This window comes from Ochotona princeps, chromosome 6 (genome assembly GCF_030435755.1).
Source record: "Ochotona princeps isolate mOchPri1 chromosome 6, mOchPri1.hap1, whole genome shotgun sequence".
Classification (NCBI taxonomy): domain Eukaryota; kingdom Metazoa; phylum Chordata; class Mammalia; order Lagomorpha; family Ochotonidae; genus Ochotona; species Ochotona princeps.
This window is the reverse complement of record NC_080837.1, coordinates 6,114,263-6,139,735: the sequence shown is the minus strand read 5'-3', so window position 1 is coordinate 6,139,735 and position 25,473 is coordinate 6,114,263. Positions and strand designations below refer to the sequence as shown.

General features: G+C 49.2%; 1 protein-coding gene across 1 annotated transcript; it reads left to right on the top strand.

Annotated features, from left to right (window-relative positions):
* The first annotated feature begins 1,679 nt into the window (after window positions 1-1,679).
* On the top strand, window positions 1,680-19,872 carry HYKK (hydroxylysine kinase). The gene is made up of 5 exons (XM_004594679.4): window positions 1,680-1,777; window positions 6,894-7,251; window positions 10,009-10,148; window positions 11,997-12,180; window positions 19,377-19,872. Exons 1-5 carry the CDS (start codon window positions 1,751-1,753, stop codon window positions 19,841-19,843), a joined length of 1,176 nt encoding a protein of 391 aa, XP_004594736.2. The 5' UTR covers window positions 1,680-1,750; the 3' UTR covers window positions 19,844-19,872.
* Window positions 19,873-25,473: the final 5,601 nt, after the last annotated feature.

The window sequence follows — 25,473 nt, the reverse complement described above, 5'->3', positions numbered from 1 at the left end:
TAGGAGCAGGGACATCCTTCCCAGCATCTTCACTACCAGGCAGAGCAACAGATCTGCCTTGGTTCACCCCCCCAAGGAGCTGCAGCATCCAGGACTGGGCCGAAAACTCCCCTTGGGGTGTCTGTAGGTGGCAGTGCAGCACTTGGACCGCCTTCCATTTCCCAGATGTGTTGGCAGGGGCTAGATCTGCAACGGGAGTCTGTGCTGCAAGCAGAGGCTTCTGGCCTGTCAACACCAATCTCTGCTTGTGTGTTTTTTTTTTTTTTTTTTTAAGTCCTGGTGCTGGAGCACTACCTCATGTTACCTCCTTTCCTTCAGGAGCCAAGACCACTACGTGATGTAATACAGTCAGCACCTCACTTATTTAAAAAGGTGGTTCTCCCACTCAGTAGCAAACTGTGTGGTTATGGTTTAGTGATTAAAAACTGGTGTTCAGGGCCTGATGCAATCGCCCAATTGGCTAATCCTCTCCTGCCAGCACCTATAGTCCATATTGAGTGCTGGTTCATGTCCTGGCTGCTCCACCTCCATCCAGCTCCCTGCTTGTAGCCTGGGAAAGCAGTCAAGGATGGCCCGAAGTCTTGGGACCCTCCACTCACACGGAGGACCCAGAGGAGGCTCTTGGCTCCTCATCAGCTCAGCTCTGGCCATTGTGGCCACTTGGGGAGTGAACCAGTGGATGGAAGATTTGTTTCCCCTCCTCTGCCTTTCTGAGTCTGAATTAACAGGAAACTGGTGATGGGAACTGAGCCTAAGCACTCCGAAGGTGCGATACAAGCAATAACTTACAGTTCCGGAATATAACCAGTGTTGGTGCAACTGAGCCCAAGCACTTTTGTGCAGGGTGTATTAAAAGCGTTAATAGGAGACTGTAAGCAATTTGTCTTACAAGACTTAAAATGCACAACACATATGTGAAGATAGTCCTTAACAAGATCTTTCAAAAATCTTAAAGGCAAAGCCACTCACGGGGAAAGAGGAAGACACTGCGAGATCTTGGATTCACTGATTTCACTCCCCAAGTGGTCACAACAGTCCGGGCTGGGGCAGCAGGGAACCGAGGACCTGGAACTCCGTCCTGGCCTCTCAGGTGGGTGGCAGGGTCCCAAGCACTTGGGTGTCCTCTACCTTCCTAGGCAGGCTCGGGCTGGCCAGAGCATGCAATGCCCGGACAGGGTGGAGAGGGTCGCCGCCGCCTAACGCAGGGCACGGCGCTGCCAGCGTGGCCAGGACTCAGCTGACAGCTGTTAATCATGAACCACCGGCCGCCGTCTCTGAGTCACGAGGATCCTGACCGGTGACCGCGCTGCCCCCTCCCCTCGGGCTCCAACGCCACACGCAGCAGGAGGGAACAGGGACGGAAGAAAACCGGCACGTGCGACCCGGGCGCTTCCCACCCCGGGAGCCGGCGGCCACCGCCTGACAGGACGCGGAACAGCTGCAAGTCGTGCCGCCCAAGGTTCGAGAACCCGCAGAGGTAGACTGCTTCGGAGCGGCGTGCTCGTCAGCAGAAGGCGGGAGCGGGACTGGAGACAGCCAATCAGAAGCCGGAGTTCTGGGCGTGGCCGAGAAGGGGGACGGGCCGAGCCGAGCCGAGCTTCCAGTAGACTGTGCTGACTGGGCAGCGGGCGTTTGGAGGAGCCAATCAGAAGGCAAGATTCACAGGGCGCGGTGGAGGGGCGGAGGCCGCAGCTGCGACGCGCGATTGCGGGGACAGAGTGCCCGAGTGCGGGTGGGCAGCGGACTCCGGATGCCCGGTCGCAGCGAGGGAACCGAGGTGGGGACCGCAGAGGCGAGCACGGGCGCTCCTGAGGGGGGAGGCGCGGCGGGCAGTCCAGCCTGGGCCTCTGGGCTCGCTGCGTGCGCGTGTGCGTATGGGGGCAGATCTCGCCCGGCGTGCGGGAGCTCCTCATGCCGGGACCCCAGAGGGCAGGCCCGGCGGCCGAGAAGCCGGGGGGTCCATGCATCGCTGCGTGGAGCTGGCAGGGGCCACCTCACCGAGGCGTCGTGCACACCGCCCCCCTGGCCTGCTGCAGCCCGGGGCTCTGGTAGGGCCTGGTGCATGCATTCTTGTCGTTCAGGCGTACATCCCTCCCCCTGCGCCCCCCCCCCCGATGGAGTTTATAGTCGAGTTGGCGATGCTTTGGGGAATGTGGCAGACATCTGCTGCTTGTCTGGTCAACTTGGCACAAAGTTCAGTTCAAGGCTCCTCCTCTTTCCTCCCTCTGCCCCGGCGCAGAAGCCTTCCAGGCATAAGAAGTGGAGGAACGGAACAAGGGTCAGGAGAGGCTGGTGAAGACTCTCGTCCTGAGAACTTTAGCAAGAGCCCAGTGGAGTACTTTCCAGCTGGCAGAAATACACCTGCTTGGTTAGGGCTTGTGTGAGCCCAGGGAGGGGGCCTGGCATGTCAGAGCTGGGAGGGACTTCTAGGATGATTTAGCCTCTCTCTCTCTCTCTCTCTCTGCCAGAATTTGCTGATTCTAACTCAGTTTTATTGATAGTTTCCTAAAAGTTAGCTTGATCTGAGAATCAGCTTCTGCAAATCTTGCCCAGTTTGACATAGCTGCCTGCAGTCCAAGCCCCAGTTCGTCCTGAGGCTGGGACCAGGCAGGCAAAGTGGAAGTCGTAAAGATTTTATTCTGAGGCAGGGCAGCCGGGGAGCAGGGCCTACCTGTTCGTTTGTACCTGTGAGTGAAGGAGGCATGAGAATCCTGCAGTTCAACACAACGGGATTCTGACTCAGCTGCCCCGAGTCGGGTGTTTTTTCTCATTTATGTGAAAGGCAGAGTGACAGAGAGAAGTGGGAGAGAAGAGATCTTCCATTCGCTGGTTTGTTCCCCAAATGGCTGCAATGGCAGATATCAGCTCATCTGAAGCCGGGAGCTTCTTCCAGGTTTCCCATGTCGCTGCAGGGTCCCAAAGACTTGAGCCATCCTCTGCTGCTTTCCCAGGCCACAAACAGGGAGCTGGATGGGAAGTAGAGCAGCCGGGACATGAACCAGTGCTCATATGGGATCCTGGCTCATGCAAGGCGAGGACTTTAGCCACTAGGTTACAATTCCAGACCCAGTTCTTCCTAACTTTAAGAATGGCCAACTCAGCAGCAGACTAGCTGCTGCTCAGAATGCATCCCAGCTCTGCTCCTGATTGCAGCTTCCTGCTAATGCACACCCTGGGAGGCAGTGGGTGATGACAACTCAAGCATTTGGGTCCCAGCCCCCACAGGGTAGACCTGGATGGAGTTCCTGGCTACTGGCTTCAGCCCCAACTGTTGCAGGCCTTTGGGGAGGTGAACCAAATGGATCTCTGTCTATCTTGCACACTTTTTTTTTTTTAAAAAAAGAAAACATGTCTTTTAAGTCAAAATAATTTGCAATTCATATGAAATTCAGAATTATGGTGGCATCATTAAAGTTGTTCATGTTAAAAAAAAAAACTCAGTGTTTCTTGTTTCAGTGTGATTGCATTCTGAGCGCTGGCCTTGAAGCCGTGTTAACATCCCTGGTAGTGTCCACAGCACACACCCCACAACAGAAGGCAGGGCAACTTCCGGTTCCCCCAGGTGACTGGTGTGAAGCCTGTTGGGAAGCTGTACTGGGGCTTTGTTGTGACGCCATTAGAGCAACTTACCTTGCTTCTGAGCCTGGAGGCTGTGCCAGCAGTGCGACAGCTGCTCTTGGGGGTGGAGACGTGCAGGTGGCACTGGGGGCTACAAGGGAAGGGGCAGGGATTGCGGACGAAGGGTTGGCAGCTGAGGTGGAGCCCCTCGTGGCCGCGGGAATGGGCCTTCCAGCAGAGCCTGTGACAGCCCCCTCGACTGGAGTGGTGATGAACGCTAACAGTCTGAGAGAGGGATCCATGTTCCTCCTACCACTCTTGTCCTAGCCCGTTTCTCCAAAGCCTATTCTTACCTACAGGGTGAACCTTACATTCAGTGACAATCACACATCTTCATTTACGTAGGGTTTTTTAAATATTTATTTATTTTTAAAAGATTTATTTATTTTTATTGGAAAGATAGATCTACAGGAGATACAGAGAAAAAGGTCTTATATTCGTTGGTTTGGCCAGAGCTGAACTGATCCGAAGCCAGGAGCCAGGAGCTTCTGCTGGGTTTCCCACATGAGTGCAGGGTCCCAAGGCCTTGGGTCATCCTGTACTGCTTTCCCAGGTCTCCCACATGGGTGCAGGAACCCTAACACTTGTGCCATCCTCTGTTGCTTTCCCAGGTGCATTAGCAGGGAGCTGGATGAGAAGTGGAGCAGCCAGGGCTTGAACTGGTGCCCACATGGAGGGTGGCGCTGAAGGCAGCATCTTAGCCCTGTCTTGTAAAACCTTCATGCATCTGTCCTTGCAGCCTGCCTGGTGTTGTGGACGACAGAGCCCCAGTGTCCATGTGAAACCCCTGGTGGATGAGTCCTACAGGATTCTGCACCAGCACATCCCCTGTAAGCCCCTAGCGTGGAACTGCAGCCCAAGTATGAGAGCATTTTGGAGCCCGTGGATCTGCAGGGCACTGGAGTAGAATGTGATAGCCAGGGTCACCTTTGACATCAAAAGCTTCTTCTCTTGCAATGTCTGCTGAAGAACAGACACCTGCTACTGCTATGCCAGCATGCAGATCAACCTGAAAGAGTCGTGTGTTAGACCCTTCTTTGTAAAGGTTAGGAAGGGCTAACTTGTGTACCCCAGTGCTATCTTTTTTCCGACTGCTGTAACTGGACTGCCACTGTCCCCGGCCTGCATAACATCGTCCTCTGGGAAAATCTCCAATCCTTGGGGAACGAATGTGGGAGCTGACAGGTCCTAGCCAGAGCTGGTCAAGCTCATCATGTCAAAACCATGGGGACACCGAGGGCTCCCAGGCCCAGAGCACTCCCAGTGTGGTGGCATGAATCTAATATGGAATGCAGGTGTCATGAGTGATGGCTTACCAACCCCCCCAAACACACACACACAAACATATTTTCAGTTTGGCAGGTGTTAATTTCATAGCTTACACACTCAGGTGTAACTTTGCTTTCAGTAGCTGACTTAAATTTTTCACTTCATGACTCTATACCTCTTAGTAGTAGAAAGCATATTCTTTTCATATTTTTAAGGTAAATTGAGCATCCAGCACCATGGTATACTGGGTTAAGCCTCTATTCATGGTGCCAGCATCCCATACAGGAGCTGGTTAGAGTTCAAGCTTCCCAGTTTCCAACCTAACTCCCTGCTAATGTGCCTGGGAAAGTATCTGAGAGCAGCCCAGGTTCTTGGGCCCCTCCACCCATGTGGGAGACCTGAAAGAAGCTTCTGGCTTCAGCTTGGCTCAGCCCCAGCCATTGTGGGCCTTTGGGGAGTGAACCAGTGGATGGAGATCTCTCTCCGTCTCTCCTTCTCTCTGTAAATCTGCCTTTCAAATAAAAATACATAATTTTTTTTAAAAAATTATTTTATTTTATTTTATTATTGGAAAGGCAGATATATAGAGAGGAGGAGATACCGAGAGGAAGATCTTCCATGTGATGGTTCACTCCCCAAGTGGCCGCAATGGCTAGAGCTGAGCCAATCTGAAGCCAGGAGCCAGGAGCTTCCTCCAGGTCTCCCACACAGGTGCAGAGTCCCAAGGCTTTGAGCTGTCCTCAACTGCTTTCCCAGGCCACAAACAGGGAGCTGGTTGGGAAGTGGAGCTGCCAGGATTAGAACTGGCGCCCATATGGGATCCCAGCGCGATCAAGGCTAAGACTTTAACCACTATGCTATTGTGCCAGGCCCAACATATAAATCTTAAAAAGGCAAGGCAGGTTTGTCTTTAGTTACTTCAGGATTTCCTCTGGTATTTTTTTAGTCTGCTGCTTTGCTGTCCTCTAAGCTGTTTTGAACTATTTATGAAGTTTTGTTATTTCAGGGGTGTGGGCCTGGGTGGAACTTTCCAGATGTTACAGAGCACTCTAACCTCAGTTCCCATGATGCTTCCTGTAATACCTTGTGTCTTCCTGCCTGGGGTCATATTTCAAAGACCTGTATCAGGAGAAGGCAGTGTTAGAGCACAGGGAATTCTGCCACCTGTGATAGACACCCCATGTCACGGTGCCAATCTGAGTCTCCCACTGCCCAGTTTCTAGTCCCGCTCCCTGCTAATGTGCCTGGCAAGGCAGCAGAGGATGGCTCAAGTGCTTCGGCCCCTGCTACCCACGTGAGAGACCCCAATGAGCTCCTGACTCTGGCCTGGCCCACATCCCACATTTGTCTGTTGCAGCTATGTGGGCAATGAACCAAAGAATGGAGGAGTCTCTCTCTCTCTCTCTCTCTCTCTCTTTCTCTCTCTCTCTCTCTCTCTGCCTTTCAGATACATAAATACTTTTAAAAAGAAAGATGCATTTTTTTATTGGAAAGGCAGATCAAATTCACAGAGAAAAGGAAAGAAAGAGACAGATCTTCCATCTGATGGTTCACTCCCCAAGTGGCTGCAATGACCAGAGCTGAGCTGATCTGAAGCCAGGACCCAGGAGCCCCTTCTGGGTCTGCCACACGGGTGCAGGGTCCCAAGGCTTTGGGCCGTCCTCGACTGCCTTCCCAGGCCACAAGCAGGGAGCTGGATGGGAAGCAGGGCCAGTAGGATTAGAACCAGCACCCATTTGGTATCCCGGCACATGCAAGGCAAGGACTCTAGCCACTAGGCTACCACACTGGGTGTATAGCCTTCACTTTGACAAAGAATGTTGAAAATCATTTACAGTACAAGGACTTTTATTCACTTGTCATTCACGGATTTGATTTTTTTAAATTTTAGACATAAAAATACATGAAGAAGCATAGAAGTGCTTCTCTGCAGGAAAATGGTATTCCAACCCATGGGCTCAGTCTGCCTTCCCTTTCTGGTTTCTGTCCCTTCCTCTTCCCCGCAGCCCCCAGACATGATGTCCAGCGTAGAGCAGTCACGGTCCTGGGCACTGGCCAAGCCTGCTTTCACCGAGGCGCAAGCATCTGCTTTGGTGGAATCCGTCTTTGGGCTCAGAGTGACTAAGATCCGGCCTCTGCCCAGCTACGACGACCAGAATTTCCATGTGGATGCTTCGGGGGCAGAGGAGACCCCCGACGGCCCTGCCCAGTACGTCCTGAAGATCAGCAACGCGGAGGCCAGCAAAAACCCGGACCTGATCGAGGTGCAAACTCAGATCATCACGTTCCTGAAGGCCACAGGCTTTCCCACCGCCTCCGTGTGCCGCACCAAGGCAGGGAGCACCACCTCCACGGTGGATGTGGGTAAGAGGCAGCCAGCCCACCTGTACATCCTGACCATGCCCGAGGTCATCATTCCCGAAGGCTAGGAGCCACAACATCACCCAAGTGTGAGATTGGGGTGTGTGGTTTGGAAGAAGGTTCTGTGACTAGCAGAGGGCCCCTGTAGAAATCAGGGGACTTTTTTTTCTTTTTTTAACCAAGAAAATAATGTATTTCATTAACTGATTGTAGAGTCCGGTGCTAAGGTAAGAAAGAACACAAGGCCAGAAGGAGGGGCCTGGCGGTAGCCTAGTGGCTGAAATCCTCAACTTGCATCCACTAGGATCCCATCTGGATGCTCCACTTCCCTTCCACCTCCCTGCCTGTGACCTAGGAAAACAGCAGACGATGGCCCAAAGCCTTGGGACCCTGCACTCACGTGGGAGACCCAGAAGAAGCTCCTGGCTCCTAGATTCAGATTGGCTCAGCTCTGGCCATTGCGGTCACTTGGGGGAGTGAACTAGCAGGTGGAAAATTTTTCTCTCTGTATCTCCTTCTCTCTGTAAATCTAACTTTCCAATAAAAATGAATAAATCTTAAAAAAACAGAAGGGAGAAAATATGGCTCCCAGCCCACCCTTGTACTATCTGGGTGACCTGGGACATAGTCTGTATTCCCAAGGACCCAAGTTGTCCCTGAGGCAGGGTCCCTGTCACTGCTAAGTCACCTAATTCAGTCCTCCAGGCAGCAGCTCAGGATCAACTCCTTCCCCCTCTATTTACATTCATTCTTACTTAAAAAATATTTACTTTGAAAAGCAGAATTATAGACAAAGCACAAGACAGAGACAGAGATAAGAAGAGAGATCTCCTGTCTGCTGGTTCACTGCCCAAATGGCTGTAAATGGCCAGCTCTGGCCCAGGGGGAAGCCAGGAGCTGCTTCCAGGTCTCCTACGTGGGTGCGGGGATCCAAGCTCTGGGACCAGGCACGTTAGCAAGGAGCTGGATTGGAAGTGGAGCAGCTAGAACTTGAACTGGTGTCCATATGGGATGCAAATGTGTAATGCCTGATGCCACAACACTGGCCTCAATGCTTAAGTTTTTTAAGAGGCAGTCTTTTTCTCTCTCCACTGTTTATCCATTCTTTTTTCTTTTGTGTTGCTTCAAACAACCGAGGCCCAGATGTGGCCCCTGAGGAAGAGGTGGTATCCTGGTTACAAAAACAGACTGTGCCTCAGTTTACCCCAGAGAAGTTAGTAATGGCACAGTAGTCATTTCTTTACACCTCACTTTTCTCAAATGCAGACTGCCAGAGGGGGGATTTTTAAAAATATTTTAAAGATTTATATATTCTTAATTGGAAAGTCAGATAAATAGAGAGGAGGAGAGACAACGATCTTCCATCCTATGATTAATTCCCCAAGCAGCCACAACAGCTGGAGCTAAGCCAGGAGCCAGGAGCCTCTTCTGGGTCTCCCACACGGGTGCAGGGTCCCAAGGCTTTGGGCCGTCCTCAACTGCCTTCCCAGGCCACAAGCAGGGAGCTGGATGGGAAATGGGGCCTCTGGGATTAGAACTGGTGTTCATAGGGGATCCTGTAAGGGGAGGACTACAGCTGCTAGGCTATAGCATCAGGCTCAGAGGGTGGGTTTTAACCATTTGTTTACCACAGCTGATGGTTTTTGTTGGGAGCCAAGACCAGCAGAGCTAGACTGTAATTTGGTGGTATCTAAATGGCCAAGTTTGACTTTTAAAATTTTTTAAGTTTTATTTATTTGGAAAGTCACAGAAAGATCTGTCTGTTGGTTCACTCCCCCAAATGGCCACAATAGCTGGCGCTGCACCAGGTCCAATACTTCATCTGGTCGCCCAGTTGGATGGCAGGCGACCCAAGCACCTAAGCCATCACTGCTGCCTCCCAGGATGGGCATTAGCAGGAAGCTGGAATCAGAAGCAGAGCCGGGACTCGAACCCAGGGACTCCCATGTGGATGGGGCCACTCCTAGCCACCTCGTAACTGCTATGTTAGATGCCCATTTCCAGGGTCAATAACATTGTCCTAGCTGGACATTTCATCCATGTAGCCCTGTGACCTCGAATCTGCTAAGTTGTTTCTTGATAGTACTTTTTTTGTTGTTCTTCTATGATTTTTATTCTTTTCATTAGTAATTGCTAATTAGTAATTAGTTGATAAGCCAGTGCTGTTCTACAGTGGGTTAAGCTGCTGCCTGAGATGCTGACATCCGCTATGGGCGCTGGTTCAAGTCCCAGCTGCTCTGTTTTTGATCCAGCTCCTGGCTAGTGCACATGAGAAGGAAATGGACAAACAGTCCAAGTGTTTGAGCTCCTGCCTCCCACATGGGAAACCTGGAAGGAGCTCCTGGCTTTGGTCTGGCCCAGCCCTGGCTGTTGTGGCCATTTGGGAAGTGAACTACTGTATTCTGTGTCTGTCTGCCTTTTGAATAAATAGTTCATATAGAGGTTGTGTTATTTATTGCACCTGCAACACTGGCATCTCCTGTGGGAGTCGGTTCCAGTCCCGGTTGCTCTGTTTGTGATCCAGCCCTCTGTTAATATGCCTGGGAAAGCAGCAGAGGCTGGCCCAAGTGCTTAGGCCCTGCACCCACATGGGAGACCTGGATGAAACTCCTGGCTCTTGGCTTTGGACCAATCCAGCTCCAGCTATTCCAGCTGTTTGGAGAGCAAATCGACGGATGGAACATTTCTCTCTCTGTTTTTAAAATAAGCATGTATACAAAGGAAGTGCTGCATTGCCAGCTGTGCTTTTTCTTCCTGTAGACAGCGGTTCCAGTGCCAGCAGCTATGTGGTGCGGCTGCTCACCTACCTTCCCGGCAGACCCGTCGCTGAGCTGCCCGTCAGCTCCCAGCTGCTCTACGACATCGGCAGGCTGGCGGCCAGACTGGACAAGACGCTGGAGGTGCGATTGGGAGGGGCTTGTCCATTTATTTATTTTTAAAGATTTGTTTGTATGTGAAAGAGTTGGAACAGAGAGATCAAGCATCTGCTGGTTTATTCCCCACATGGCCACAATGGCCAGGGCTGGGGCAGGCTGAAGCCAGGAGCCAGGAGCTTCATTTGGGTCTCCTACAGGGGTGCAGGGGCCCAAGGACATGGGCCATCTTCTGTTCTTTTCCCAGGCACATGAACAGGGAGCTGGATAGGAAGGGGCATGGCCCAGTGCTTCTTTGGGAAGCTGAGTTGCAGGGGTTGGCTTTACCCAACATGCCAGCATGCTGGCCCCCATTTGTTTGTTGTTCGAATAGACTCTGCTTTCCTCAGTATGTTTGAAGGGAGCAGGGTGCTAGGTGTGTGAATTCCCAGACAGGCTATCTTAAGCCCAGGTCTATGTTTTAGGGACCATGTGGTGTGTACTGGAAGTTGATGTCTGTGTGGTCTGCAGATGGACTTGAAGTCCAGTTCAAGGTTAAGTGTAAGATGAGGCTGTCACACAGGCTCATGAGTATGATTTGTGGCCAAAGCTTTGTAGCTGAGGAAGCGGAGTGCTTGGGAAATGGAAGCTAAGGGGACGGGCCGGCGTGGGGAAGCTACAGAGGTGGGCTGGGCCAGACTCACACACCATGAGGAGTTCAGAGAAGTCAGCTCTTGTACACAGCTCAATCTCCATGGCTGTAATGAGACAAGATCCTTGGTTCTTCTGGTGGCGAATCCCAAATGACCGGAAGGCTGGATCGAGATCTTAAAAGAAAAAAAAAAAAGATTCTTAAAGACTGTAGGCCCTCCCAATTTCAGAATGTCTTTTCCTTGGAACAGCTGCATATTCAGTAGGGGATTGAGTGGTCTCTTCTAAAAAGGCACCATTCTATGTGTGAGGCCACCATGATGAATGGCACAGGGCTCCCTGCCCCACAGGGAGCTTAAATGCTAGTGAGGAAGGGCAGGGAGCTGTGGAAGTAGATGATGGGGTGAATGTTAGACCACGATAAGTGCTAAGAAGAAAAAGATAGGTAGAGGAAAGGGTTGCAAAATGTTGGGAAGAGAAGGATGAATGCTTTACATGGCTCGGTCAGGAAACCCTGGCAAAGAAGGTGGTTTTGGGATGGTAGGATGAAGACACTACCATGTGACTGAGTGGGCAGGGCAGCCCAGGAGGAGAGTGCTGGGGGATGCCAGGCATGTTTGCTGAGCAGCCATAGAGTGAGTAGAAGCTGTGGACAGAGAGGTGATGGGGCCTGGGAGAGGGAGCCGTTCTTCAGAGCTGCCTCCATCTGTTTTGTGAGCTCTGCAGTGTGTAGGACAGGGGCCAGGGGCAGCGGCTAAGGCACTTCTGGGGACTTTGCATCTCATATTTAGTGTCTGAGTGCCTGCCTCCAGTCCTGACTCCCTCTGCTTCTGAGTCCAGCTTCCTGCCCAAGTGCATCCTGGGAGGCGCTGGGTGGTGTCTCAAACACTTAGGTCCCTGCCATCCCTGCAGGATGCCCAGATGGAGCTCCTGGCTTCAACCTGGCCCAACCTCAGTTCTTTGCCAGCATTTGGGGAGTGAACTAGCAGATGGAAGATCTTTCTCTCTGCCTTTCAAGTAAAATGCAAAAGAAATAAATTAACACATTTATTTCAGCACACAAGGGAATGTGGGAGTGTGCTCCAAAGCCGGCAGACCCTGTAATGCTCCGGGCGGGTGGGTACCACACTGCTTGTAGATGCTGTGAGGCAGTGACCGTGAGAGGGCACCAAGTGTCCTCCACTTGGCCACCCGTGCTACCGGAGCCACTGCCGTGGGTCAAGCATCATCTCTCCCTTTCCACAGGAATTCCGTCACCCCAAGTTAAGCTGCCTCCGTCGGGAGGGCTTCATCTGGAATCTGAGGAATGTACCACTGCTGGACCAGTATGTGGGAGCCTTAGGCCAGACTCACAGCCGACAGACAGTGGAGCGGGTCATCCAGCTGTTCAAACAGCAGGTAGCAGGCAAGCTGAATCACTTCCGGGAATGTGAGTATTCTCCACCATACTAGTGTCTCAGGATCTTTACATCAGACAGGTGTGGAGCTCGGCTGCCTCAGATCTCCAAGCAGGGCTAGGCATTGGCATCGTGGGATACGTCACCGCCTGTATTGGAGCACCTGGTTCAAGTCCTGGCTACTCCGCTTCCAGTCCAGGTCCCTGCTCATGCACCTGGGAAGGGTGGCCAAGTGCTTGAGCCCCTGTACCCACAGGGGAGACCCAGATGGAGTTCCAGGCTCCTTGGTTTGCCCTGACCCAGCCCTGGAATAAACCAGCAGCTAGGAAATCTCTTTCTCTCTCTGTTTACCTTTCAAATAACTAAATCTTTAAAAAATTTCATTAAGATAAAACTCCAACCCTTACCATATTAGCTCCTATTGCCTTTTGGTTTTTTTTTTTAAAGATTTATTTATTTTTATTGCAAAGTAAGATATACAGAGAGGAGGAGAGACAGAGAGAAAGATCTTCCATCCAATGAATCGCTCCCCAAGTGACCGCAATGTCTGGTGCTACACCAATCCGAAGCCAGGAGCTAGGAGCCTCTTCCTTGTCTCCCACACTTGTGTAGGATCCCGAGACTTTGGACCATCATCGACTGTTTTCCCAGGCCACAAGCAGGGAGCTGGATGGGAAGCGGGGCTGCCGGGATTAGAACCAGCGACCATATGGGATCCTGGTGCATACAAGGTGAGGACTTTAGCCTCTAGGCCACCTTGCCGGGGCCTTTTGTTTTTTAAAGAATTATTTTATTTTTATTGGAAAGTCAGATCTACAGAGAGGAAAGAGAGGCAGATCTACTGTCTGCTGATTCATCCCCAAGTCGCTACAATGGCCAGAGCTGAGCTGAGCCAAAGCCAAGAGCTTCTTCCAGGTCTCCCATGTGGGTACAGGGTCCCAAGGCTTTGGGTCATCCTCAACTGCTTTTCCAGGCCACAAGCAGGGAGCTGATGGGAAGTGGAACAGCTAGGACACAAACCAACACCCATATGGGATCCTGGCGTGTGCAAAGGAAGGACTTTAGCCACTAGGCTACTGTGCTGGGCCCCCAAAATAGTATTTCTACTATTTTGGAAGTGTCTGGATTTGAAGCCCTCAACTAAACCTCACAGGAGCCCACTTGTTTCTTGCCTGCTAAATGGGCAAACTACAAATGTGTAATTTGTGGCAGCATTTGGTCTGTTTTGAAACTCCATAGCAAGAGTTATCACATGGGATATCAGCACGCCACAACCTACTTTTCAAATTCCATGTGGTTTTCAGAATAATCCATATTAATATAGTAAGCTTAATTTATTTAGCTTATTAGTTTTTTGTCTGCTGAATAATAGTCTGTAAGTGTGACTATACCATAATCTGTTTGAATTTATCGTAATTTTTTCTCTATGTTCTTGTGAATGGAATTTTAGCTTTTCTCTCTCTCTCTCTCTCTCTCTCTCTCTCTCACTCACTCACTCTTTGTCAACACTCAGGGCCATCTCTGCTGACCTTTGCACCCAGCATTGGCTACAAGGACCCGAGGTGCGTTTCCAGCCGGGCCCAGTGCAATCACTCTGTCTCTTGCCTTTTGCCTAGTTTGTGTAAACACGTGTGGAGTTGAAGCATAAAAACCATCTTGGTTTTTTAACCCCTTCAAAATTTATTTCCACACTCTCGCTTCCTCATACCCCAGGGTCTGGCACAATGGTTTAATGGCTAAATCCTCGCCTTGCAAGCACTGGGATCCCATATGGGCACCAGTTCTAATCCCAGCAGCTGGCTCCTGGCTTTGGATTGGCGTAGCTCCAGCCGTTACAGCCATTTGGGGAGTGAACCATCAGATGGAAGATCTTCCTCTCTGTCTCTCCTCCTCTCTGTGTATCTCCCTTTCCAATAAAAATAAGAAAGAGAAGACGTCCTCCATTAGCCACTTCTTCCACCTTTAGTACTGCAGCCGGATCCCACTCACCTCCATTTGTCACCAGACCAGGCAGCAGTCTGCTGTTTAGTCTCTGCTCCTACTCCTCCCTCGTCTTCATTTGTGACGTCCCTTTTTGTTCCTGGTTTGTTTTACTTTTTGTTTTCAACATTACTTTTCAAAGATTCTCCATGCTGTTGTGTGTGGGTATAACTAACTTTTATTACTGTGTTTGATTAAAAACCTTTTTAAAAGATTTGTGTATTTTACCTGAAAGCCAGAATTACAGGGAGAGAAAGAGATAAAGACAAACCGAGAGATCTTCCATGTGCTGCTTCACTCTCCACATGGCTACAACAAGCAGAGCTGCGCCAGTCCAATGCCAGGAGCCAGGAACTTCCTATGGGTCTCGCGTGTGGGTGCAGGGATCCAAGGCCTTGTGCCATGCTCCAGTGTTTTCCCAGCAAGCTGGATGGGAAGTGGAGCAGCTGGACCATGAGCCAGTGCCTGTAAGGAATACAAGCTCCACAGGATTAGCCTGCTAGGTTGCATGCCGACCACATACCACACATTATTCTACTCCTAAGATATATTTGGATTATTTCCCAAGAACCGTGCTGTTGTGAACTTTGTGTGTGTGTTTACTTTTTTTTTTAACTTAGCTGCTTCTGTGTGTGTATGTGTGTGTCTGTTTAAGATTCATTCATTTTTATTGCAAAGTTAGATTTATAGAGAGAAGGAAAGACAGAGAGAAAGATCTTCCTTCTGCTGGTTCACTCCCCACGCAGCCATTATGGCTGGAGCCGAGCCTATCTGGAGCTTCTTCCAGGTCTCCCATGCGTGTGCAGGGTCCCAAGGCTTTGGGCCATCCTCTGCAGCTTTCCCAGGCCACAAGCAGGGAGCTGGATGGGAAGTGGGGCAGATGGGACATGAACCAGTGACCAGATGGGATCCTGGTGATGCAAAGGGAGGACTTTAGCCACTAGACTACCATGCCAGGCCCTTATTTTCATTTCTTTGAAAGTCAGAAAGAGACAAACAGAGAGAGAGATCTTCTGGTTCCTGGTTTACTCCATAAATGCCCAGGACAATCAGAGCTGAGCCAGAATGAACCCAGGAGCCAAGGGCTTCATCCTGGTCTTCCCTCTGGGTGGCAGGGACCTGAGCCATCCCCTGCTGCCTCCCAGGGTAGGCATTAACAGGAAGTTGGATGGGAAGCAGAGTTGGAAGGACTGAAACTCAAGCACTCTGAGATGGGAAGAAGGTGTTCTAAGTCTTATCCTCCATAATTTTTCTTTTTTTTTTTAAATTGTGTTAATGGCACCTAGATTGTTCTCACACATGACTTTTTTTTAATTAATGAATTTATTTATTTATTTACTTATTGGAAAGTCTGATAAGCAGAGAGGAGCAGAGACAGAGAGAAAGATCCTCTTCCATTGATTCACTCCCCAAGTGATCGCAATGGCCAGTGCTGCTGCACTGATCCAAAGCCAGGAGCCAGGAGCTTCTTCCAGATCTCCCACGTGGGTGCAGGGTTCCAAGGTTTTGGGCCATCCTTGACTGATTTCTCAGGCCACAGACAGGGAACTGGATGAGAAGTGGGGCCACCAGGATATGAACTGGCGCCAATATGGAATCCTAGTGCGTGCAAGGCGAGGACTTTACCCACTAGACTACCACAGTGTTGCATAGATGTCTCCATTGGTTCGCCCCCTTGCTACTGTCAAGCTTTAACATTTTGCCCATCTGAAATGTTGCAGGTCCATTTCCCTACTAGCTGGCCATTTATGAAGTGCCCATTCACATCTCTTGCCATTTTTCTGTTGGAATCTTTTTTTTTTTAGACGTAGATTACTATAAGTTCTAAATATATTCTGCATAGGAGTTCTTTGTTCATTATATGCATTACTAGTATTTCATCCAGTTTCATGTTTGTATTTTTCGCTGTAGGGTGTGTCTTGATAAATCTTCGTTTTGATGGTGGGAATTTTTCCCAATCCTTGTAGTCAGGATCATTGTATATTATACGCTCTTCCTAAAGTTTTATCTGAGATCTACAATCTCTGTGGAATCTATTTTTATGTCTATTAATTTTTCCTTGCAACTTATACATTTTCTCACCACTATTCATGCAAACAGCCACCCCTTCCCTCCCTTGGCTTATGGTCCCTCCTGTGGTATGAATCGTCCGTGTTTTCCTGCGCCATCTGTTTTCCTCCTCTGGTCTCTTTGCCTTTCCCTGCAGCCAGGTGAGGGGTACAGCACTGGCAGGTCACCCTCGCATCCCCGCCGACCACCTGGCACAGGCTCCGTGCTAGCTCCAGCTGCACACCGCTCGGGGATTGCCCATGCTGTGTCCTACCTGTTCTCACTCTGGAGTGCAGGCCGGTAGGACTTCGACCCAACTACACCTGGCCATGGCAGGGGAGAGAGAAGGCAGCCGACTGTATGCTGGTGTGAGGGCTTCTGCCCCAAAAGGATGTCACTCCTGTCCATGGGTCAGTGGCCACCAAGCAGGTCATGTGACCACAAACGACTACCTGAGGAGTTGGACTTGTACAACCCAGCATGTTCCTGGAAGCCAGCTACCTGGAATGTTTGTGTGCATCTCGTAAGCTGACCACACTGTGTTAATGTCTTTTTTTAAAAAATATATATATATATATGTATTTATAGACTCAGCGTGGTAGTCTAGTGGCTAAAGTCCTCACTTTGCACACACTGGGATCCCATGTAAGTGCAGGTACATGTCCCAGCAGCACTGCTTTCCATCCAGCTCCCTGCTTGTGGCCTGGGAAAGCAGCAGAGGACGGCCCAAAGCCTTGGGACCCTGCACACGCGTGGGAGACCCGGAAGAAACTCCAGATAGGCTCCTGGCTTCAGATCAGCTCAACTCTGACCATTGCAGCCACTTGTGGAGTAAGTCAGAGGATGGAAGATTTTTCTGTGTTTATCCTTCTCCCTGTAAATCTGACTTTCCAATAAAAATAAATATTTTTAAAAAGGTATATTTATTTACTTTTTTTTGAAAGGCAGATTTTGCAGAGAGAAGTGACAGAGAGAGATCTCCCATCCACTGATTCACTCCCTAAAAGATCATAATGACTGGAGCTGAGCCAGTCCAAAGCCAGGAGCCAGGAGCTTCCTCCTGGTCTCCCAAGTGGGTGCAGAGTCCCAAGGCCTTGGGCCATCCTCCAATGTTTTCCCAGGCCCAAAGAGTTGGACTGAAATGGAGAATCCAGGACTATGAACTAGTGCCCATTTGGGATGCCGGTGCTAGCAGATGGAGAATTAGCTTGCTATGCCACTGCACTGGTCTCCTATTGATGCCTTTTAAGGTTTCATATATGGTAGACTCTGTCTTCCTGGCTTCTTGTTTTTCTACAAGAAGGTTCATTACTTTTGGATCCATACCGTATTTATTATCAGTTTAACATGGTTTTTTAAAAACCTATTTAGCTTTACATTGGAATTGGATTGAGTCTGTAGATAAATTTGGAGAAAAAGGAACTACTCTGAATGTAGTGCTTATGTCTGCTTCAGAATCTACCTGTGTACATGAGCAGACAGATTTTATAGGTAGATACTAAGCTTTCTATGTTGCCCAAAGGAAAGGCAGATTTACAGAGAGAAGGAGACACAGACAGACAGTAAACCAACCACTGGTTTACTCCCCAAATGGCTGCAACAGCCTGAACTGAGCTAATCTGAAGCCAGAGTTCTTCCTGGTCTCCCATGGAGGGGCAGCGTCCCAAGGCTTTGGGCCATCTATCACTGCTTTCCCAGGACACAAGCAGGGAACCGGGTGGGAAGTGGAGCAGCCTAGACTGGACTGGCACTCATGAGGGATGCTGATGCTGCAAGGTAGAAAATCAGCTTTTGAGCCATTGCACCGACCTCCTAGGTGCTTAGTATTCTAAAATGTAAATGTGTCGTTCCACATTTCACCTTTTGTTGCTGGTATCCAGAAACAGCCCTTGGTGGTATCCATGCATTTTTCCAAATGGACTTCTCAACTGCAATACCTTACCTCGGATGCTTCAGGAGACCCACATGACTCGTGTCCTCTCCACATCATTATGACTTCATGGAGGAAGAAACAGTCCTCTCATTTCCTTTGTCCTCTGTCCTCGAGTGTCCCTGTGTGCCTTGCTCCACACTCCTGCAGTGCAGGGAAACACTTTCACTGTTCAATTGTTGACTGCGATGATGACTGTAGGGCTTTGGTCAGCTCTTTTCTAAGCCCAAGGAAGCTCCTGTGGGTGGGAGTTCACCATGGCGGGTAAAGCCCTGCTTAGGACACCTGCATCCCACACAGGTGTGCCTCCGTTCAGTCTTGGCTCACTCCTGACTCCAGCTTCCTGCTGAGGCATACCCTGGGAGGCAGCAGGCTGAGGATCAAGTGGCTGGGTAACCTGTCCCCCAAATAAATAAATTAATAGAATAAAAAAATGGAAGAAGTCCCCTTCTATTCCTGATTTGGTAAGAATTTATATCACGAATAAATGTTGACTCTTAACGGGCTTTTTTTTTTTTTTTGCTTTTAAAAACACTTTTTATTTTTGATGATGTTTACATAGTTGAAGACTCATACCCACCCATGTGGACCACTGATTAGGATGAGAAGGGTTGAGGAATAGGGGAAAGTGGATGAGACCATTGTTTCCATTTTTTTTTTCTTTTTCCTATATCTGGGAGAAGAGGAGATGGAAGGGGATAAGCCACATGCAGCATCCCAAATGCGTCAGTACCCCAAGAAGGGGGATGGCTACCCAGTGTCATCCAAGGCAGAGTCCCTGATGTGAAACATATTTTAATGCAGATCTACTGAGATGGTCATGTTATTTTTCTCATTGATATAGTGAATTACATTAGTTGTTTGAAAGACAGAAAAAGATGGAGACACAGAGAACGACACACAGATGTCTCCCATCTTCTGGCTCACTCCCCAAATGGCTGCAACAGCCAGGACTGGGGACAGGGCTAAGCCGGGAGCCTGGAACTCCATTCTGCTCTCCCACCTGGATGGTAGGATTAAGACCATCTTCCTCTGCTTTCCCAGACATATTAGCAGGGAACTGCATCAGAAGTGGAGCAGCCAGGACTTGTGGGATGCTGGCATTGCAGGCAATAGCTTAAGCCCCCAGCACAACACTGGCCTCTGACCCTTCTACTGGTGACTGCTAATCAAATTATTTTAATGGTCTTGCCTAAGAACGTGGACTGGACAGAGCATATACAGGGCTATGAAATAACCATCTTGATGTGTTTTTTTTTCTCTTTTCAGGTATCAATCATGGAGATTTTAATGACCATAATATTTTGGTACAATCCAGCCAGTCAGCTTCTGGAGATAATGTGGGCCAAGTATCTGGGATTTTGGATTTTGATGATATGAGCTATGGTTACTACGTGTTTGAAGTAGCCATCACCATCATGTACATGATGATTGAGAGCAAGGATCCCATGCACGTTGGGGGTCACGTCCTGGCAGGGTTTGAAAGTGTCATCCCACTGACGGCTGTGGAGAGGAGTGCCTTGTTCCTGCTCGTGTGTGCTCGGTTCTGCCAGTCACTGGTCATGGCTGCGTACTCTTGCCAGCTGCACCCGGAGAACAGGGAGTATCTCATGATTACCGCCAAGACCGGGTGGAAGCACCTACAGCAGATGTTTGACCTAGGTCAGGCAGCTGTAGAAGAAATCTGGTTTGAAACTGCCAGGGCCTATGAATCCGGGCTATCTCTGCGTGACTAGACCAAAGCTCAATCATTAAAACTCAAGAGGACCAAATCGGCTGTGTGTGTGTGTGTGTGTGTGTGTGTGTGTGTGTACATGCGCATGCACAAGATTTTCTTAAGTAGCTAAACTTGAATTGGTACAAATATCTAGTTCTAAATGTGACAAAATACCAAAAACTGCTTGAGGTTTTCAAGCAATTTGATGACCAATTGTTTTTAAACTTAAAGTATTACAGGAGTAGACGTTGTAGTGCAATGTGTTAAGACATAGAGGCAGGGCCTGGCATAATGGATCAATGGCTAAATCCTCAGTTGCAAGTGCTGGGATCCCATATGGGCACCAGTTCATGTCCCAGCTGCCCCACTTTCTATCTAGCTCCCTGCTTGTGGCCTGGGAAAACAGTCAAGGACGGCCCAAAGCCCTGGGACCCTGCATTCATGGGAGACCTGGAAGAAGCTCCTGGCTCCTGGCTCCTGGCTCCTGGCTTTGGATCGGCTCAGCTCCAGCCATTGCAGCCATTTGGGGAAAGAACCAGCAGATGTAAGATCTTTCTGTCTCTCCTTCTCTCTGCAAATCTGATGTGCCTTTCCAATAATAATAATAATAATTACAGCAGGAACACCTACATTCCATTGCAGAGTGCCTAAGCTGGAGTTCAGCCTCTGTTTCCAATCCAGCTTCCTGCTCCGCACCCTGCAGGCCAGTCGGTGATGGCAAGAGCATGCCAGCTCCTGCCACTTAGTGTGGGAGACGGATGGAGCTCCTGGCTCCTGATTTCATCTTCACTCAACCCCAGCTGTTGTGAGCATTTGGGGGAATGGACCAAATGGTGGAAGATTGATCTCTTTCTGTGCATTTCCAGCCAGTAAAGAAAACATTAAAAACATATTAGGGTAAGAGAGAGATACATGAGGAAACATGTCATTCTGTGGTCCCCTTTGCCTTGGGTTCAGAACATGCATGATGAATTTGGGATCAGATCATTGGCTGAGTTCTATTCCAGCCTTGAACTCAAGGACTTTGTTACACTCAAAAGGATTGACTGAGGTGAAATATAGGCCTGTTTATAACCGGGCTTGTGCAGAGCTAGCTAGCCCTGCCCCAATTCTGTAACACCTCCTTTTCATTCCTCACTCCATCCTTGGCAGCCTGTTGTGTCCAGCAGAGTTCATGGCACCTGGCTTTGTACGAGGAGTTGTGGCTCTGCACATAGCAGCCCTTCTCCCCTCTGCAAAGGGTGCCTTTTCCCCAAGAAGAACTTCCTAAGATGCTTGGAGAGTGGTTGTATGGGAGGAGAAAGGCTGACTGGTGAGCAGAACACACACTAAAGTGTGCTGGGGTCCGTGCAGTAGGTGTGGATGATACGGAAGTGTGAAGAGAACAGCTCCCCTGTTTGGCAGGGTCCAGGGGAGCTTCCAGCTGCATGGCAGGGCCCGGCGGACGTCTCTCTGGCCACCTTGACACAGTCTCACCCCCATTTGTATGGACACTCAAGCACCCCACTAAGAATTCTGTAATCTATTGAGGCACTGTTGTTTGCCCCTGTGAGATGGTTTTTGCAACCGATGTGAGCTTGAGAGTTAATGTCACTGATAATGTCTTGGTGTGTGGGCCTTTGACAATTTACACACAGGAGCACAATTAAGCACATGCCATTTTTGGACACCTTATTGGTTACTTAACCATTGCCTCAGAATTTGGCCCAGACATGTAGCACTCCTTCTGGGAAGGGGCTTTAAAGTATCCTAAATATTAATGCAAGTGATGGGAGTTAGAGCTGAAACTGCTATGGCAATATATATAGTTAATGTTACCTCAAAGGCTAACCTGTCTTTGCAATTTTTTGGAGCATAGAAAATGTAACTGTTTTTGCTGCTTTTATAATTCTTAGCTAAAGGAATTCAGGATCCTTTTATCAAAGAAAAATGCTTTTGATTATTGTTTCATTGTTTATGGGGTTGTAGAGTCTATAGTTGTGAGGGGATTTAATATTTGAAACTTTTATTTTTAGATTTTACATTTTTTCCCTTGTAACCTATTTTCCCATTAAATAATGGGTAAAATGTAGAAATAGAAATGTGGTAGGAATGTACTACTGATTAGCAGGTAATCGCATGTGCCTTGGCCTTGGAGTCCTGGCTATCACTCCATGGCTACTGTTGAAGAATGAATAATGGCTTGCTTTGAAGAATATGAAGACAGTATTTTGCAGAATTATCTTTAGGGGCACCTGCTTAGCCCTGAAGTGCAGACGGAATGACCCGATGTCTGTACATGCCCCCTTAGTCTTAAAGTAAAAATAGAACAATCAGTTGTGAGGTATCTGAGTAAAGAAAAAGGACAGCTTCTTCTTGAGCTGTTGTGAGAGCGCACCAAGTGACAGTGTCCATGTCTTTCTTTATCGCCGACTCCACACACCCTTCCCGAGCTCTGAACTCGGCTGGAGCTGGACTCCGGCAAAAGTGCACCTGGCAGAGAGAGTCCCAGAACGACATTTAGACCAGAAAATGTTGTTTGAGTGAGAGGGTGGCTGACTCTGGCCCTGCCAGCAAGCGGATCAAGACATCCAGGCGAGGCCGCCCACCCTGAGCTCCCAAAACACAGCAAGTGGCTTTCAGACTGCTAGCTGTAGTGAGGTTCCCAGGCAGACAGGGAGAGCTGTTGTATAATCTGTATTTCTATATGGATGTGTGGCAGATTGGATAAACTGAACTCACTGTAGACTAACTACAATTCCTTTGTTGCATTTTCTTCATGTCTCCTGTTGTGGTTTTAACTGCCTTAAGATCATTCAAATGTGTATCTGTCTTACGTATGAGTAGGCATTGATTTTATGTGTAACTACCTACCTAACCAGACTTCCCAAAGTAAGTGTGTCTCTGAATGTTCTAACATCTATTTTTTAAGGATGTGCTTATTTTTTCCTTTGAAAGGTGGAGTGACAGAGACAGGGAGAAAGAGCTCCCATGAGCTGACACACAGGAGATTTCCCAGAGGCCAGGATCATGGAACCCTCTCCTGGATCTTGCTAAGTGCCCAGGCCATCATCTGCTGCCTTCCCAGGTGCACTGGCAGGAACCTGGATGGGAAACAGAGCAGCCGGGATGTTGATGATGCAAGCGGTGGCTTAGCCCATGACATCACAACACCAGCCTTTGCATCATTTGTTTCTTTACTTCATGGTACCTCAATTTCTTTATCTGTAGAATTGGAGTCATGGTAATACCTGCCTCACAGAATGAGTTGTGTTTCATCAGACAGTAACATTCAGTGCTTGGCATCTAGCCGGCAGGGGGTAACTATCTGCTAAACAGGTTACCCAAACTCAAAATATTGGAAAGCTTTTGGCTTACCTGTCTCATACTTAATTGATAAGTACTATTTGTTTCTTAGAATCAAGAATTTTTAAAAATTTATTTATTTTTTATTTGAAAGAGTTAAGAGGGGAGGATGACAGGAAGATCTTCCACCCACTGGTTCGCTCCCCAAATGGCCCCAATAGTCAGATCAGGGCTGGTCCAAAGCCAGGAGCCAGGAGCTTCTTCCAAGTCTCCCACATGAGTGCAGAGTCCCCAGGCTATGGGCCATCCTCTGCTGTTTTCCCACACCTAATCCAGGGAGCTGGGTCGGAAGTGGAGCAGCTGGCACTCAAACTGGTGCCCATACGGGATGCTAGGAGGAGCCATAGAATTTTAGGAGCAACAGCCCTCCCTGTCTTATTTTTAACAAAATGTAATAAAAGCTGAAAATTACTGGACACTAAGTATTTTACATGCATTGTCTCATGTCATCTTCACAAGGAACCCACAAGAAATTAACGCTCATTTTCAGAGGCAAAGGTTGAATTCAATGGTTCACCAAGAGCAAGGGTTTATATCAGTTCTTTCTGCCCCACTAGCGGTGGTGGGGAGTATCTAGCCCATGCCAGGCATTGGCAGGTCGCACTTGGACTTCAGTAAATTTATAGCAGGTTCATTTTTAAGTTGATAATGTGTGGCCTGTCGGTGATCTGGGGTAATGAGGTTAAACCACTGTTCTGTGATGCCAGTATCCAATATGGGTGCCAGTTCAAGTTCTGGCAGCTCCACTTCAGATCCAGCTCTCTGCTCAGGGCCTGGGATATCAGTGGAGGATGGCTCAAGCTCTTGGGCCACTGCACCCATGTGGGAGACTAAGAAGTTCCTGACTTCAGGCTGGCTCAGCAACATCCATTGCAACCATTTGGGGAAGTGAAACAGAGGTTAGAAGCCCTCTCTGGAATTTCAGGTTTCAAATAAGTTAAGCTTCCCTCTGGCCCAGATTCGGTGCTTGTGGCCATCTGGAGAGTGACCCAGAAGATGGAGGATCTATCTCTCTTCCTCTGTAAAATCTGCCTTTCAAATAAAAATACACCTTAAGAAAATAAAATATCTAAATTTTCTAAAGTTTCCTAACTTCTACCAACGTCCCTCATTCCTTCTGCCCTTCTGTCGGAATTTTTTAATTAAACACACACACCCCTTTTTGAACAACTCATTCCAAATCTACCTCCTTTTGAAAACCTATCGAGGGCCCGGCGGCGTGGCCTAGCGGCTAAAGTCCTCGCCCCGAATGCGCCGGGATCCCATATGGGCGCCGGTTCTAATCCCGGAAGCTCCACTTCCATCCAGCTCCCTGCTTGTGGCCTGGGAAAGCAGTTGAGGACGGCCCAATGCATTGGGACACTGCACCCGTGTGGGAGACCTGGAAGAGGTTCCTGGTTCCCAGCTTCGGATCGGCGTGTACCGGCCCATTGCGGCTCACTTGGGGAGTGAATCATCGGACGGAAGATCTTCCTCTCTGTCTCTCCTCCTCTCTGTATATCTGCCTTTGTAATAAACTGAATAAATCTTTAAAAAAAAAAAAAAAAAAGAAAGAAAACCTATCGAGATCCAAATAATTTTCAAGACCCTGACTGGCTGCGACTTGAGGAAAGCCTGAGAGCAAACTTTTTTTTTAAGATTTATTTATTAAACAGATGGGAAGATCTTCCTTTTGATGGTTCACTCCCCAAATGGCCACAGTGGCCGAGATGAACTGATCCAAAGCCGGGAAGCAGGAGCCTCTTCCAGGTCTCCCATGCGGGTGCAGGATCCCAAGGCTTTGGGCCGTCCTCAACTGCTTTCCCAGGCCACAAGCAGGGAGCTGGAAACGAAGTGGAGCTGCCGGGATTAGAACTGGTGCCCATATGGGATCCTGGTGCGTTCAAGGCAAGAACTTGCAGTAAAATTAACCATTCAAGCCATTGCGCCAAGCCCACGGCCTTATCTTTCTAGAATGCATTTCTTAGCAGCAAAAGGGGGAAGCGAAAGAAAACGTTGAGGCCGGGCACTGTGGGGCACCACACAGGTCTGTGAACGGCGCTAAAAAGAGCAAGGGATAGTTCGCTTTCTCTTTGGCCGGCGTCAGCCCGCTCCTCGCCTTCTTGGACTGCACACCCCAATCCCAGCCCGTCTCCCCAGGCCCCTCACTCGGGGTGTCCTGCTCGCCCCGGTTTCCCCACGTCCTACACGATGAGCACCCCAACCCCAGCCCGGGCCCTCAGGCTCCTCACGCGGGAACCCCACTCGCTCGGGTCCCACGCGGACGCCCTGCACCCGCCCCGCCCTGCTCCGGCCACTTCCGCG